Consider the following 15,945-nt stretch of genomic DNA (forward strand, 5'->3'; position numbering starts at 1 on the left):
ATCCAGAGCAACACACAAAAGTGCTGGAGGAAGTCAGCAGGTCAGGCAGCATCGATGACGAAGAATGAAGAGCCAATGTTTTGGGCCAAGTCCCTTCATCAAGACTGGAAAGGAAGGGGGAAGAAGCCAGAATAGGTGGGAAGAGGGGATCTGGCAGATGATGGGTGAGACCGGGTGAGTGGGGATAGGTGATAGGTGGAAAAGGTAACAGGTTGAAGAAGGAATCAAATAGTAGAATGGATCAGGAAACGATTACCTAGTGAACAATCAGAATTTCTAAAAAGTTTGATTGTAGATAATCAGATTACTGCTCTTCTATCCTGCCATATATGCATTTCTTTGCATAATCCAAGTAGTTTGTGTGCTTAGAGGATCTTTGTGACAGGTGCAGGCTCTATAGTTATTTCTAGGGATTTGACTAATAAAAACATTTTAAAAATATTTCTCCAGGGTATCATTTATTAGGGTAAACCTTGTCAGACTGGCCTTTTCTCTTCTAACTGTGATGGGTCACGCTGAATAAATCATTGCTATGAGCCAGAAGTCCTCAAGCCAGACCTTAAAATCCCTTTCTTGTCGCTCGTGCCATTATGTCCAATAATAGTTATGAGTTGATTTTTTTGTATGCTGATTCATAAGTATCCTGAAAGTTTATATAGACATATACAGGCTATAGGACAGCTCTGTGCAAGGTTTTATCAGTCTTGCAGGCCGAACAATGACAAGAATATCCTTAATGTTTAGTGAGAAACTGCTGTTAATGTTATAGAAGGTTCAGAAGTTGTTACTAAATACTAAATTTGCTTGAAATACTCAGTGTATATGGAGAGAGAAGATTATCAACCTGAAACACTTCCATCAGAACCAGTTTCTGGTAAGTGTTTCACCTGGCTGTGTACTAGGATTGGCTGTTGATGGTCAAGCAGAGAGGGTATTTGATAGTCTTTCAGTTCTAGGCTTCTTTCCACAATCCCTATCTGTGATTTTTAGTGATTATGTACAGTATTGTGTAAGTACCAACACTGCAAATGCTGGTAAAGGGATGGGCTTGGTCCCCATGCTGACTGGAGACTCTGTCCAAGAAGACATTAATGACACTTGATCTTAAAGCAAGAAATGTGTGAAGGATCCAGGTTTTTTTTCTTACTGGTGAGTATCTTCTGGATTCAACAGAACAAGTCAGAATGCTGAAATTATAACACTTTAAGGTAAGCAGTGATTTAGTTCACCTCGTTAAAGTGTAGCAGCTTGCTGGAACATTTCCTACCAGCAGCCATTCTTTAGAAGTAGATTGAGTGAGAGAAAACACCACTTGTTATCTGTTATTGTGCATTAAGAAGATTTTAATGCAAGTTGAACAACTGGAGTGATCTATGATAATAAGGCAATGAGAGCAAGTCTGTGATACAGATTTTAATTGTTTCTGGTTCATATTTGCAGGATGAATCTCGCATCAAAGCGACAATGATGGATGTGAAACCAGTGGACCATAAGGAGTACAGCAAGAGGCTGATAATGAATATTAGGAAACATGCAGCTACACAAGCTTTCTGAATGCTGAATAGATGTGAAGAACGAGCGCCAGTGGAAACCGGGTGCTTCAAATAATCAATTAAACACACTTTCTTTTGGCCTGTGAAAATGGAAGACAATTTTAATTTGGAATCACTTACAGAATTCTGCATTTCTAGAACTGCTGTAGAAATGCTGGCTGTGTGGATTATAGAAATAGAGCTTGTTGAATTCTGGTCAACTTGTGCTAGATGACGAGATTGAATATGCACCTATGTAAATAGGCTTTCCTACCTTAGTACAGTTAATCACAGGATGGACAGTAAAGCCATTTATCTCCAATGTCCCCCTTCCACTTTTGCACAAATTATTCTAGTTCTACATTCTAATAAACATTGACAAAGAACCTAAATTCGACTGATTTAGTCCTATTTCAGAATGGAAATTGTTGATGAAAATGATGTCCAACCATCTATTTGATAATGCTCACTGCAGATTTTCTGTGGCATCAAAAATGTGTTTTCTGTTTGATTTGTTCTTTCGTACTCAATCTTCCCACTGCTCTCCTGTTTGTATTCAGCTTTATTTTCTCTGGTGTTATCAGTAGCTCAGTGAATCAGAAAGTTGTGTTTTCAAGGCTGCTCTGGAAACCTGAGCAAATAATCGAATTTCCGGTCCATTGCCACACTGGGAGAGTGTTCCAGTTAGTTGCAGACTAATTGTTCCCACTTGAAAGTGTGAACATGATGAGGGGCTTATCTTCTTTGACCTTGTACAAGCTAGATCCTTCAAGCATGGTCTAGAATACATAGGATTTGTATGCTCACCCCACCCCCACCCAAAAAGCCAATAGCTTTGCCTTGGATTCAGGTGAGGAATTAACATAGCAGATCTGATCATAAAGTCAGAATCAGATTTATTATCACTGACATAAACACCAAAGATTCTGTAGGTGCTGAAAATCAGAGCCACACACACAAAGTGCTGGAGGAACTCAGCAGGTTAGGCAACATCTATGTTAATGGATGTTTATTCACATTCAAAATCAACATTTCAAGCTGAAACCTGATGAGGGGTCTCTGCCCAAAATGATGACTATTATTCCGCTCCATTGATGCTGCTTGATCCACTGAGTTCCTCCAGCATTTTTGTGTGTTGTTATCACTGACATATGGCATGAAATTTGTTGTTTTGTGACTGCAGTACAGTGTAAGACTTTAAAGAAAACAAGCAAGTTACAAGATAGCACAAAAATGAAAAAGACATAAAATTACTCTATTGTAAAATAAATAGGTTGTGTACTAAAATGAATAATGAGGTAGTGTTCAAGAGCTATTCAGAAATCTGATGGCAGAGGGGAGGAAGCTGTTCTTAAAAACATTGAGTAGGTCTTCAGGCTCCTGTATTTCATCCCTGAAGGTAGTAACACAGAGGACATATCCCAGATGTTGAAGGCCTTTAATGATGGAAGCTGCCACCTTGAAACACTGCCTCTTGAAGATGTCCTCAGTGGTGGGAAGGGTTGAATCCGTGATGGCTGAGTCTACAGCCTCTTATGATCATGTACTTTGGCACCTCCATACCAGGCTTTGATGCAACAGGTCAGCTATCTGGAGAAATTTGTTGGTCTTTAATGACATGTCAAATCTCTCCAACTTCTCATGAAGTAGAACCACCGGTGTGATTCTTCATGATTGCAATCAAGGAAAACCTCATGTAAGCTTTATTCTATGTCATAATTAGGCAGCTTGTATCCTTTTGCCAAATACAAAGAAAAGTTTAAAGCTTGAAGCCATTCGACACTTGAATTGAACCCTAGGGTTCACCTTATAGATTTGATGTTACTACCTTTGTATCTAAGCGAGTCTGCCAGAATTTGACCTCAGTTGCATTGTTTATAGCTATTTCTGCTTCTTGGATAATCTGCTAGTTAAAGATGTCCAAGTGCTTTCAATGTGTCAAATTTGGTATATAACAAAAAAGATATTAAGATCACAAGGGATTCTGCAGATGCTGGAAATCCAGGGTGCATAACAAAAGTGCTGAAGGAACTCAGCAGGTCATGCACTAACTATTGAGGGGAATAAAGAGTAGACATTTCGGGCCATGATTGTCTCAGCCCAAAACGTCAATTCTTTTTTCCTCTCCATAGATGCTGCCTGACTTGCTGTGTTTCTCCAGCATTTTTGTGTGTAAGATATTAAGATGCTGGTCAGGAATGAAAATACCAGCAATATATGAAGCAGTTTGCTTTTAAAGCTTAAGTGTTGAGTTTGGCCCTTTTGAAGGCCAAAGCAACTGCTTGGTGTGTTTATTAATGTAGTAGTATGGGGTATGTTATTTGTTTTAATATTTAGGAAGCAGTTATAATGTAAAAATGACAGGCAAGAGTATTCAAGACCAAGGCTGGTAAAGTTTTAGAGAACAAGTCACATTCTACTTGAGTGGCTGAAAGCCTGAGATGCTAAGTACCTGCTTGTGTTCTGCTAGTTCACTCTCTATTACTCAAGAGTCCTTATATATACTGTTATTATACTGTTCAGTATCTTTGCCATTGTCAAGGACTCCTAATGAAGCAAAATGGCCAGGACATCTAGTTAATACCAGGTTGATACCTTGCCCTGGGGCTTCAGAATGTCAGTCCTGTCCTTGATGTGTAGCATAATCTTAATAAGAGACTGCAGATACTGGAATCTGGAGCTATAAACAAGATGCTGAAGGAGCTCAGCTGAGCAGATGAAAACAATCACCCCGAACTGTTGACTGTCTATTCCCTCGACAGATCCTGCCTGACCTGCTGAGTTCATCCTGTACCTTGGTTGTCATATAATCTTGTCGGTTTGCAGAAAACTGAAACAACTGTTTTGTCTAATTGAATAGATGTACATAATTAAACATATGACTTCTAAAATTCATTTTGAGACAAATCGGTTGTAAATGAGGAGGAATTTCTTTAGCCAGAGGGTGGTGAATCTGTGGAATTCATTGCTACAATCTACTGTGAAGGCAAGTCATTGGGTATATTTAAAATAGAGGTTGATGGGTTCTCGATTAGCAAGAGCGGCAAATATTACAGGAAGTAAGCAGGAGAGTGGAGTTTGGAGGGATAATAAAACAGCCATGATGGAATGGTGGAACAGACTTGATGGGCTGAATGGCCTGGTTCTGCTCCTACGTCCTGTGGTTGAGTATGCTGTACAGGCTGTATTTTTCACTTGTTCTGCCCTCTGTGTTTTCTGGCATAGGTAGTTCTTTGTCCTTCAAATGAAATCGGTGTAAGAAATTGTTCTGTGTTGCATTTTTAATGCACAGGATTTATCTGTTGTGTTTTTGTTTAAAGAGTTGGCCAGTGGCACATTTGGACATCTCCATTTAAAGAGCTTTGGATTTATTATTAAGGTGATAGTGGAGACTTGTGAGGAAAGTTATTATCATTTAAATGGCTGTTTTTTTTAAAATTCCATTTAGAGATGCAGCACAGTAACAGGCCCTTTCGGCCTGACAAGCCCACGGTAACCAATTACATCCACGTGACCAATTACTGCACTAACTCGTGTGAAATGTGGGAGGAAACTGGAGCATTCAGAAGAAACCCATGGTGGAAGAACGTATAAATGTACAGATAGCGGCAAGAATTGAACCCAGCTCGCTGGTGCAGTAGTATGTGTGGCATCCGTTAGTCTCACAAGGCCATGGATCTGCACCTGGAAAGTCGTCTTCAGGGCACAGGCCTGGGCAAGGTTGTATGGAAGACTGGCTGTTGCCCAAGCAGCAAGTCTCCCCTCTCCACACCACCAGTGTTGTCCAAGGGAAGGGCAAGGGCTGATACAGCTTGGCACCAGTGATGTCGCAGGAGTTGCCAGAATGAGGTTGAAGGCAACGTCGGACTGCCTTAGAGACTCCAGCTCCGGATTTGTCCTCAGGGTTTACTCCCGAAGCCTTTCCCATGAGTGGGTATGGCTGCGAGGCAGCGGAGGTTTGAAATCAGAGTTTTCCCTGTCTTAGATGGACTGCCTTCCCAGGCTGACGAGCTCCATCTACCCAAAGTTGCAGTAGTATTGTTGCACTAACTGCTATGTTACTGTGCTGCCCCACCCCTTTTTAGGTAACATGTATGCAGTACTGGGATCCAGCATGGCATTGGAATGTGCAGATCTGGAGTAGCGAAAAGTGCTGTGACAAATAGTAAAATAAACTAAGTATAAAAACAAGCATTGCCTGAGTCTGCGTGACTTGGTTAGGACTCCATACTGCTATAGATTGGCATATAAAGTATGTTTTCATTGAGTTGTGTATCAACATCCAGTGTAGAATTACATAGACTTTATAGTACAGAGTAGGCCAGTCAGCCCAACTGGCCTGCACATTGATGTCCCAACCAATCAGCGGTGCTGAGGTTGGAAGGGTTGAAAGCTTCAAGTTCCTAAGAATGGACATCATCTCCTGCTCCAGTCACAGAGATGCCATGGCCAAGAAAGCTGGTTAGTGCTGCTTTTTGGGGAGGACAAAGGAATTTGGCATGTCCCCTTTGAGCTTCACCAATTTTATCCATACTCCACAGAAGGCAACCTATCTGTATGCATCATAGCTTTGACACGGCCACTGCTCTGCCCTTTAATGCAAGGGACAGCAGAGTTGTGGACAGAGCTCAGCACAGTCACAGAAACAAGCCTCCCTTTCAGGGGCTTTGTCTACACTTCTTGCTGACAAAATGACTATTGAATGTTTCCCTAGTATAATACGATGGGCTCTCACCCTCACAATCTTTCTCATTATTGCCTTGCAAGTTTTTATCTACCTGCACTGCAGCCAATCTTCTAACTATTATAGTTTCTTTCCTGTAATATGCTCATGTGTGGTACCTTGTCAAAGAACTTCTGAAAATCCAAGTAAACACATCCACTGACTCCTTTGTCTATCCTCTGTTACTTCCTCAAAGAATTCCCCTTAAGGAAACTATGCTGACTTTGGCCTACTTTATCATGTGCCTCCAAATTACCTGAAACCACATCTTTAGTAATAGATTCCAACATCTTGCCAACCACTGAAGTCAGGCTAACTGACCTCCAATTCCCTTTCTTCTGCCTCTCTCCCTGCTTGAGGAGTAGAGTGACATTTGCAATGTTCCAGTCCTCTGGAAACCTTCCAGAATCTAGTGATTCTTGAATGATTGTAACTGATGTCTTCAGCCACCTCTTTCAGAACCCTGGAGTGCAGTTCATCCTGGCCCAGGTGACTTAGCTACCTTCAGACCTTTCAGCTTCCCAAGCACTTTCTCCTTGGTGACAGCAACTACACTCACTGACATCTGACACACTGCTAATGAAGACTGATGCAAAATACTTGTTTGTTTGATATTTCTTTGTCCCCCTATTACTACCTCACCAGTGTCGTTTTCCAGCTGTCTGATATTCACTCTTGCCTCTCTTTTGCTCCTCTTGTATCTGAAAAAAATGTTGGTGTCTTATTTTATTGGCTAGCTTTCCTTCATATTTCATCTTTTAAAAACATAGAAAACCTACAGCACAATACAGGCCCTTCAGCCCACAAAGTTGTGCCAAACATGTACTTACCTTAGAAATTACTAGGCTTACCTATAGCCCTCTATTTTTCTAAGTTCTGTGTATCTATCCAGAAGTCTTACAAGACCCTATCGTATCCCTGTGGCTTTTTAGTTGCTTTCTGTTGGTTTTTAACAGCTTCCCAATCCTCTAACTTCCCATTAATTTTTGCTATTTTATATACCCTCTCTTTTCTCTTTATGTTACCTTTTATTTCCCTTGCCAGCCTCACCCTCCCTTTAGAATATTCCTTCATCTTTGCAATACATCTCTGCTGTGCCTTCAGAGTTGCCCTGAGAAACTCCATCCAATGCTGTTTTGCTGTCATCCCCACTAATGTCCCCTTTCTGTCAACTTTGGCCAGCTCCTCTCTCGTGTTGTTGCTCCCTTTGTAATACTGATACATCTGACTTCATCTCCTTGGCTGCACAGAGATGAGGACGAATCTGTGAAATTCATTGTCATAGATGGCTGTGGAATCCAAGTCATTAGGTCTGTGACTTGGCTTCCACAGCTGTGTTGGCAGGACAATGGGGTTGAGAGGGATAACAAATCAGCCATTATGAAATGGCAGAGAAGTCTCTATGGGCTGAATAGCCTGATTCTGCACCTGTCCTGTGACCTTCTATTAAAGCGGAGGTTTGTAGGTTCTTTATTAGTCAGGATGACAAAGGTTATGAGGAGAAGGCAGTAGAATGGGGTTGAGAGGGATAATAAATCAGCCATGAAGGAATGGCATGGCCACAACCTTCATGAGGAAGTGTTGAATATAGATTTGGACATGTGATGAGTAGAGAGGCCAACTCCAACATAGCACTTCACTGGACCCATGAAATGAGGGAGAACTTGGAGCCATACCATAAAGGCAGAAATGAGGACCCTGGTCGCATTGTAAGTGATGGCCAATAGAGATGGGTGATCTTCATTGCTGCCCTAAATGCCAGCAGTGTAACGGGTTGTACGATGATGGAATAGCAGAGCAGATTCAATGGGCCATATGGCTTCCTAGATCTGATGAGGCCACGTGGTGGGGGAAAGGGCCTGTACCATGCTATACTGTTCTACTTTCTAATGGAAAAAGTAGTTAACATTTCAGGTGGAAAGTCATTCAATTGAAATATGCCCTTTTGTTTCCTGTCAAAGCTGTTTTCAAGAATCTGCAGGGTTTTTTTTTCACTTTTGAACACTTCATTTGTGTTAGTCTATACAGAAGAACCCAGAAATTTTAATCTACAATCTATAGAGGGTTATGTTTGTGTTAGCATAACTTTAAAGTTTGTTTTATTTTGTTTAGAGGTACAGCACGGTAACAGGCCTTTCCAGCCCAACAAGCCTGTACCACCCAATTGTGCCCATGTGACTAGTTAACCTTCTAACCCCTACGTCTTTGGACTGGGAGAAAAGCAGAGCACCAAGAGGAAACCCACAGAGTCACCGGGAGAACGTACAAACTCTTAACTGACAGTGGCAAGGATTGAACCCAGGTCACTGACACCGTAATAGAGTTGTGCTAATCTCTACACCACAGTATCACTCTGGTTCTTGCAAAATGCCTGCGTTGCTTTGAACTGATCGTAATGTATGTAAGCATAGTTTTACGCACTGTCAGTGATCAGCCAGAGCTGATGGTGTGGAGCTGTGTAAATAGTACATGTTCCCTGTAGCATTCTGTTGTTTTCGCTATTTGCAAAGTTACAACACTGCCAATAAGTAATTGAATAGGTAACTGATTTTTGGATGGAATTTTCTGCCTTACTGTAAGATAATGGCTGCAGTCCATCATAATACAGTATCAGTGCCCTATCTCTTGTAGCACTGCTCCCTAGGAGATCCATCAGTATATTATCACTGCTGTGACTGTAAGTCTATGCGAGTACATTTAATCTACTTTTTTTTTAAAATGCATGTATCACATTTCTTCTGTCTCTGTATTGTGGAATGTGAAATGAAGATTCCTTTTTCAGCCCTTCACCTCTTCCACCTGTCACCTCCCAGATTCCCACTTCATCCTCCCTCTCCCACCCACTTACCTTTACCCTCACCTGGCTTCATCTATCACCTTCCAGCTTGTACTCTTTCCCTTCACCCCACCTTCTTATTCTGGCTTCTTCCCCCTTCCTTTCCAGTCCGGATGAGTCTCGGCCCAAAATGCTGACTCATTTTATTTCCATAGGTGCTGCCTGAGCTGCTGAGTTCCACCAGCATTTGTGTGTGTTACTAACAACTCTTGAATTTTTAAATTTTTTTATTTTTTTATTTTCGAGATGTGGGCATCACTAGCTAAGCCACCATTTATTGCCCATCCCTAGTTGCTGTTGAGAAGGTGGTGATGAGCTGCCTTCTTGAACCGCTGCAGTCCCTGAGGTGTAGGTACTCAATGGATTGGATTCTCAATATTCCTGGATTTCAGTGCTTTCAAATGGATGGGAGGGGGAAGGGGAGGAGGAGTGGCATTACTGGTCAGGGATACTATTACAGCTGCAGTAAAGGTGGGTAATGTAGCAGGATCCTCTTGAGTCAGTATGGGTGGAAGTCAGGAACAGGAAGGGAGCAGTTACTCTACTGGGAATATTCTACAGGCCCCCTGGTAGCAGCAGAGATACCGAGGAGCAGATTGGGAGGCAGATTTTGGAAAGGTGCAAAAATAACAGGGTTGTTATCATGGGTGACTTTAACTTCCCTAATATTGATTGGCACTTGATTAGTTCCAATGGTTTAGATGGGGCAGGGTTTGTCAAGTGTGTCCAGGATGGATTCCTGTCACAGTATGTTGACAGGCTGACTAGGGGGAATGCCATACTAGATCTAGTATTAGGTCACAGATCTGTCAGTGGGTGAGCATCTGGGGGACAGTGATCACTGCTCCCTGACCTTTAGCATTATCATGGAAAAGGATAGAATCAGAGAGGACAGGAAAATTTTTAATTGGGGAAGGGCAAATTATGAGGCTATAAGGCTAGAACTTGCGGGTGTGAATTGGGATGATGTTTTTGCAGGGAAATGTACTGTGAACATGTGGTCGATGTTTAGGGATCTCTTGCAGGATGTTAGGGATAAATTTGTCCCAGTGAGAGAGATAAAGAATGGTAGGGTGAAGGAACCATGGGTGACAAGTGAGGTGGAAAATCTAGTCAGGTGGAAGAAGGCAGCATACATGAGGTTTAGGAAGCAAGGATCAGATGGGTCTATTGAGGAATATAGGGTAGCAAGAAAGGAGCTTAAGGGACTGAGAAGAGCAAGAAGGGGTCATGAGAAGGCCTTGGCGAGTGAGGTAAAGGAAAACCCCAAGGCATTCTTCAATTATGTGAAGAACAAAAGGATGACAGGAGTGAAGGTAGGACCGATTAGAGATAAAGGTGGGAAGATGTGCCTGGAGGCTGTGGAAATGAGCGAGGTTCTCAATGAATACTTCTCTTTGGTATTCACCACTGAGAGGGAACTTGATGATGGTGAGGCCAATATGAGTGAGGTTGAAGTTCTGGAGCATGTTGATATTAAGGGAGAGGAGGTGTTGAAGTTGTTAAAATACATTAGGACGGATAAGTCCCCGGGGCCTGACGGAATATTCCCCAGGCTGCTCCACGAGGTGAGGGAAGAGATTACTGAACCTCTGGCTAGGATCTTTATGTCCTCGTTGTCCACAGGAATGGTACCAGAAGATTGGAGGGAGGTGAATGTTGTCCCCTTGTTCAAAAAAGGTAGTAGGGATAGTCTAATTAAAGACCAGTGAGCCTTGCTTCTGTGGTGGGAAAGCTGTTGGAAAAGTTTCTTAGAGATAGGATCTGTGGGCATTTAGAGAATCATGGTCTGATCAGGGAAAGTCAGCATGGCTTTGTGAAGGGCAGATCATGTCTTAACAAGCCTGACAGAGTTCTTTGAGGAGGTGACCAGGCATATAGATGAGGGTAGTGCAGTGGATGTGATCTACATGGATTTTAGTAAGGCACTTGACAAGGTTCCATTCAGTAGACTTCTTCAAAAAGTCAGAAGGCATGGGATCCAGGGAAGTTTGGCCAGGTGGATTCAGAATGGCTTGCCTGCAGAAGGCAGAGGGTTGTGGTGGAGGGAATACATTTGGATTGGAGGGTTGTGACTAGTGGTGTCCCACAAGGATCTGTTCTGGGACCTCTACTTTTCGTGATTTTTATTAACGACCTGGATGTGCGGGTAGAAGGGTGGGTTGGCAAGTTTGCAGACGACACAAAGGTTGGTGGTGTTGTAGATAGTGTAGAGGATTGTCGAAGATTACAGAGAGACATTGATAGGATGCAGAAGTGGGCTGAGCAGTGGGAGATGGAGTTCAACCCGGATAAGTGTGAGGTGGTACACTTTGGAAGGACAAACTCCAAGGCAGAGTACAAAGTAAATGGCAGGATACTTGGTAGTGTGGAGGAGCAGAGGGATCTGGGGGTACATGTCCACGGATCCCTGAAAGTTGCCTCACAGGTAGATAGGGTAGTTAAGAAAGCTTATGGGGTGTTAGCTTTCATAAGTCGAGGGATAGAGTTTAAGAGACGCGATGTAATGATGCAGCTCTATAAAACTAGTTGGGCCACACTTGGAGTACTGTGTCCAGTTCTGGTCACCTTACTATAGGAAGGATGTGGAAGCATTGGAAAGGGTACAGAGGAGATTTACCAGGATGCTGCCTGGTTTAGAGAGTATGGATTATGATCAGAGATTAAGGGAGCTAGGGCTTTACTCTTTGGAGAGAAGGGGGATGATAGAGGTGTACAAGATATTAAGAGGAATAGACAGTGGACAGCCAGCGCCTGTCCCCAGGGCACCACTGCTCAGTACAAGAGGACATGGCTTTAAGGTAAGGAGTGGGAAGTTCAAGGGGGATATTAGAGGAAGGTTTTTCACTCAGAGAGTGGTTGGTGCGTGGAATGCACTGCCTGAGTCAGTGGTGGAGGCAGACACACTAGTGAAGTTTAAGAGACTACTAGACAGGTATATGGAGGAATTTAAGGTGGGGGGTTATATGGGAGGCAGGGTTTGAGGGTCGGCACAACATTGTGGGCCAAAGGGCCTGTAATGTGCTGTGCTATTCTATGTTCTATGTACACCCAATGTGCTGTTAGCTGTTTTTAGTGCCAAGGCCTTCAACTAAAATTATTTTTGGTATGATGGGAAGGTCATGTCTGAACAATGGAATACTTCCCTCTTATACGACTGTTGGAGCTCATCTCTCCCAAAGCTGAGTATAACTGTTACTCATGGCGGCGAACTCACAGTCTGCGTGAAAGCACCCTCCACAGTCGGAACATCCCCTCAAAGTCAATCTCAAAACTGGCTCTCTGAGGAGTACTGGCCCTTCCTCCTTGCAGCAGTCTCTCCGTCCCACAGCACTATCAGCCTTCTGTTCCACTCTGCAGCTCCCGCCCAAAAAAAAACCCAAACCAGACTACTGTCCGTCACTAATCTCTCTCCGTCCTGCTCTGTCTAGAACTTTCTCCAGACCCCAACATCCTTATCGGCTGACACAACCTTCCTAAGTTGAACAGCAGGGCTTCTTACCTTTAGCCGAAACCAAAACATTCCACCAGCGGGACCGTTTTGCGCAGAAAAGTGCTAAAGTGAAATGCCAACAGCATAGCAATAGATATCTTATGTAACGTTTCCAAGAGGTCTACCTTGATGTTGCCTGGATTCGAGGGCATGTACTATAACAAAAGGTTGGACAAAGTTGGGTTGTTTTCTCTGGAGCGATGGAAGCTGAGGGGCGATCTGATAGAGATTTGTAAGATCATGAGAGGCATAGATAGTGTAGACAGGCAACATCTTTTTTTGATGCAGGCACCTAAGATGAAAGGGGTTCATTTTATAGGAGAGGTGGGGGGGCAAGTTTTTTTATGCAAAAAAAAATGTGGATGCCTGGAGTGATGATAGATGCAGATACAGTAAGGACTTTTAAGAGACATTTATATAGGCGCATGAATGTGGGGAAAATGGAAGGATAGGTTAATTGCGTAGGTAGAAGGGACTAGTTTAGTTGGCCGTTTGATTACTAATTCGTTTGGCACAACGTTATGGGTCGAGAGGCCTGTTGCTGTGCTGGAATGTTCTGTGTTTCAAGGACAAGGTTGAAAGCTACTGTTGAGCTGTCTGAGCTTTGACCCAACCCCACAGAATTTGAATCTAAACTTCAAACTTCAGAAGTGAAAAGATCTGTGACATATAAATGGGAATTAACCTGGCTCGGTTGTGGATCAATAATGCTTTAAAGCAAAATTTGCCGTACATGAATTTTATTCTTGATTTTAGTTTTGTTATTGCACATTGTGTGTCCAGAGGCTATGAAATATGTTGTTTTAAGTGTCCACAAATGCGTGGTGATTGGAGCCCAGACAGCACTGCAGTTAGTGAGATGCTCTTACAGCTCAGGGTATTTCGGAGTCCGGGATTCAATTCCGGCATCATTCTGTAAAGAGTCTCTGTACGACCTCCTCGTGGAATGCGTGGGATTTCCCCGGAAATTCCAGTCTTCGCCCCCCCCCCCCCACAGTCCAAAGACATTGGGTAGGTGGTTGTGAAAATTGTACAACGATTAGATTGGGATTAATCGGGTTGGTGGGAATCTGGGGCCTGCTCCACACTGTACAGCTCAAGAAAATAAAATAAAAAATACAACGCCAAGTGTAAACCAACTGCTAATCTTTTGCTTTGGGTGGAACTGGTGCTTCCAGTAATTGGAAAGGACAAACAGCCTGTTGTCTCTTGCAGTTTGTTCAAGAAAGCAATGTCAGAAGCCTGTCATTTGCCATAATAAATACTGTGTGAAACCTCAAGGAATGAAAGTGACTTTAGAGAAAAGTAATACAGCTTTTGCTTTCAACTAATTGCCTATTGGTGCTGGCATCTATTATTAAGGAGGTAGCAGCGTGGCATTTAGAACTGAGCAGAGCCAGAAGGATTTATGGAAAGGAAATAAACTTGAAAAATTTATTAATTTTTATAACCAGCAGGGCAGATAAAGGAGAGCTGCTACACGTGATGCATATTTGGATCTTGAGGCATCCATTATGAAGCCTATTGTAATGTTTTGTGTTGTTTCACGTAGCACCAGGGTCCTGGAGGAACGTTGTTTCATTTTTACTGCGTACTGTACCAGCAGTCTGTGGTCAAAATGACAATAAATGACTTGAACGTTGAAAGGCCACGATGGAAGGGATGTTTCCTATAGTGCAGGAATCTAAGACCAGAGGGCACAGCCTCAGAACGGAGGGACGTTCATTCAGATTGGAGATGAGGAGGAATTTCTTTTGCCAGAGGGTGGGGAACCTGTGGAATTCACTGCCACGGGTGGCTGTGCAGGCCAAGTCTTTCTGTGAAGGTTGATAGATTTTCGATTGGTCAGGGCATGAAGGAATATGGGGAGATGGCAGAGCAGAGTCAATGGGCCAAATGGTCTTATTTTCTTATCTCACTGGAAGAGTTCCACACAAAACTTGAGGCATACAGCTTCTGCCTCAGTGCACAGACCAGGTTCAATCCTGAGCTCAGTTTTCTGAGTGGAGTTTGCACGATTTCCCTGTGATCGTGTAGGTTTCCCCCAAGGCTTGGGGGACTGAATTGGCCACTAAAATTCAGTCTGTGTAATGGTGAGTGATTGAATCTGGGAGTACTGATGAGAATGTGGAATAAATGTTCATGACATGGTAATTTGTTGTCTCCGATTGTACTGTTGCCACAAAACAACACATTTATTGATTTAGAGATACAGTGGAGAACAAGACCTTTTGGCCCAACAATCTACACCACCCAGCAACTGACCTAATCACAGGACAATTCACCAATGAACCTACCTACCTGTACATCTATGGGAGGAACCCCATGTGCTCATGCAGGGTGTGTACAAACTCCTGACAGAGGATGCCAGAATTGAACTCTGACCTCAGACATGGAGTTGTTATAGTCATACTGACCACTTGGCCACTGTGGTGCCCCATAATATTTCCAGATGTACGTCAGTGTTAACCTGATCCTGACACAGAAGCAGTTGTCTAAAGGGCCTGTTTCTATGCTGTGACTCTCTGAGCTCGTGGTGTCCTGGATAACACGAGCTTTAGAGAAGATGGTGTGGCGACCCACTTTCTGCGCAGGCAAACCAGCTCACAAATAGCCCGCGCGCGTGGAGAGACTTTGGTAATGCACCTCTGACATCATTTCCGCCCAGAGAGGGCGGGAACTAGGGATTTAAAAGCCAGCGCCGCCAAGTTTGAATGAACTAGTCTCGAAATGACTTACCGACTGCGTGTCGTTGTTTCTAGCTCTGTATGTAGTACATCTCTACAATGGCAGCAGCAAACAACAGGACCAAAGGCCATGTCCTTGAGACAGTTCACGAAACTACTTCCTTCAAATATGTCTCTGCTACCGTTGGAACCTGTGATTTATATTTTGATAGCAAGTTTTCAGGCTGATTGAGTGATTTGGCATTTTGCTGTTTCCAAGGGACTGCGGTGAGGTTTTGAGCGGTGTGTGGCCTGGAGGCCAAGAAGCCTGGAGATGGGGTGCTGATTTTTCATGTCTCGCCATTTCTCACCGATCTCACAGATTAAAGTATTGAGCAAGATTGAGATCAGTGAGGACTAAAGTGGAAGGTGAGCTGGTCTCCACCTCACTTGCTTGCTGTCCCCAAAGGAAGGTGCTTGTGTTTGACCCGTCTCTCTCCCGCTCACTCAATGCTGCCAGAGTCTTGAGTCTTGGGCAAGGTTTAATCAACGTAGTTCATGTTATGATCAAAGGTTCATTTATTATCAAAGCATGTATTCATATACAACGCTGAAATTTGTCTTCTCCAGATAGCCACAAAACAAAGTAAAAGCGTGAAAGTCGTTCAGAGATAAACATCAAACCCACCCCACCC

General features: G+C 43.2%; 1 protein-coding gene across 1 annotated transcript in view; it reads left to right on the plus strand.

The window, feature by feature from the left end:
- rpa1 (replication protein A1) overlaps positions 1 to 1,939 on the plus strand; it is an 85,709-nt gene extending 83,770 nt beyond the window's left edge. Inside the window, exon 17 of the mRNA XM_059973582.1 lies at positions 1,441 to 1,939. Coding sequence (XP_059829565.1) covers positions 1,441 to 1,554 — 114 coding nt within the window. The 3' untranslated portion in view covers positions 1,555 to 1,939. The remainder of the gene's footprint in view (positions 1 to 1,440) is intronic.
- Positions 1,940 to 15,945: the final 14,006 nt, after the last annotated feature.

Source organism: Hypanus sabinus, chromosome 6 (assembly GCF_030144855.1).
Source record: "Hypanus sabinus isolate sHypSab1 chromosome 6, sHypSab1.hap1, whole genome shotgun sequence".
NCBI classification, from domain to species: Eukaryota; Metazoa; Chordata; class Chondrichthyes; order Myliobatiformes; family Dasyatidae; genus Hypanus; species Hypanus sabinus.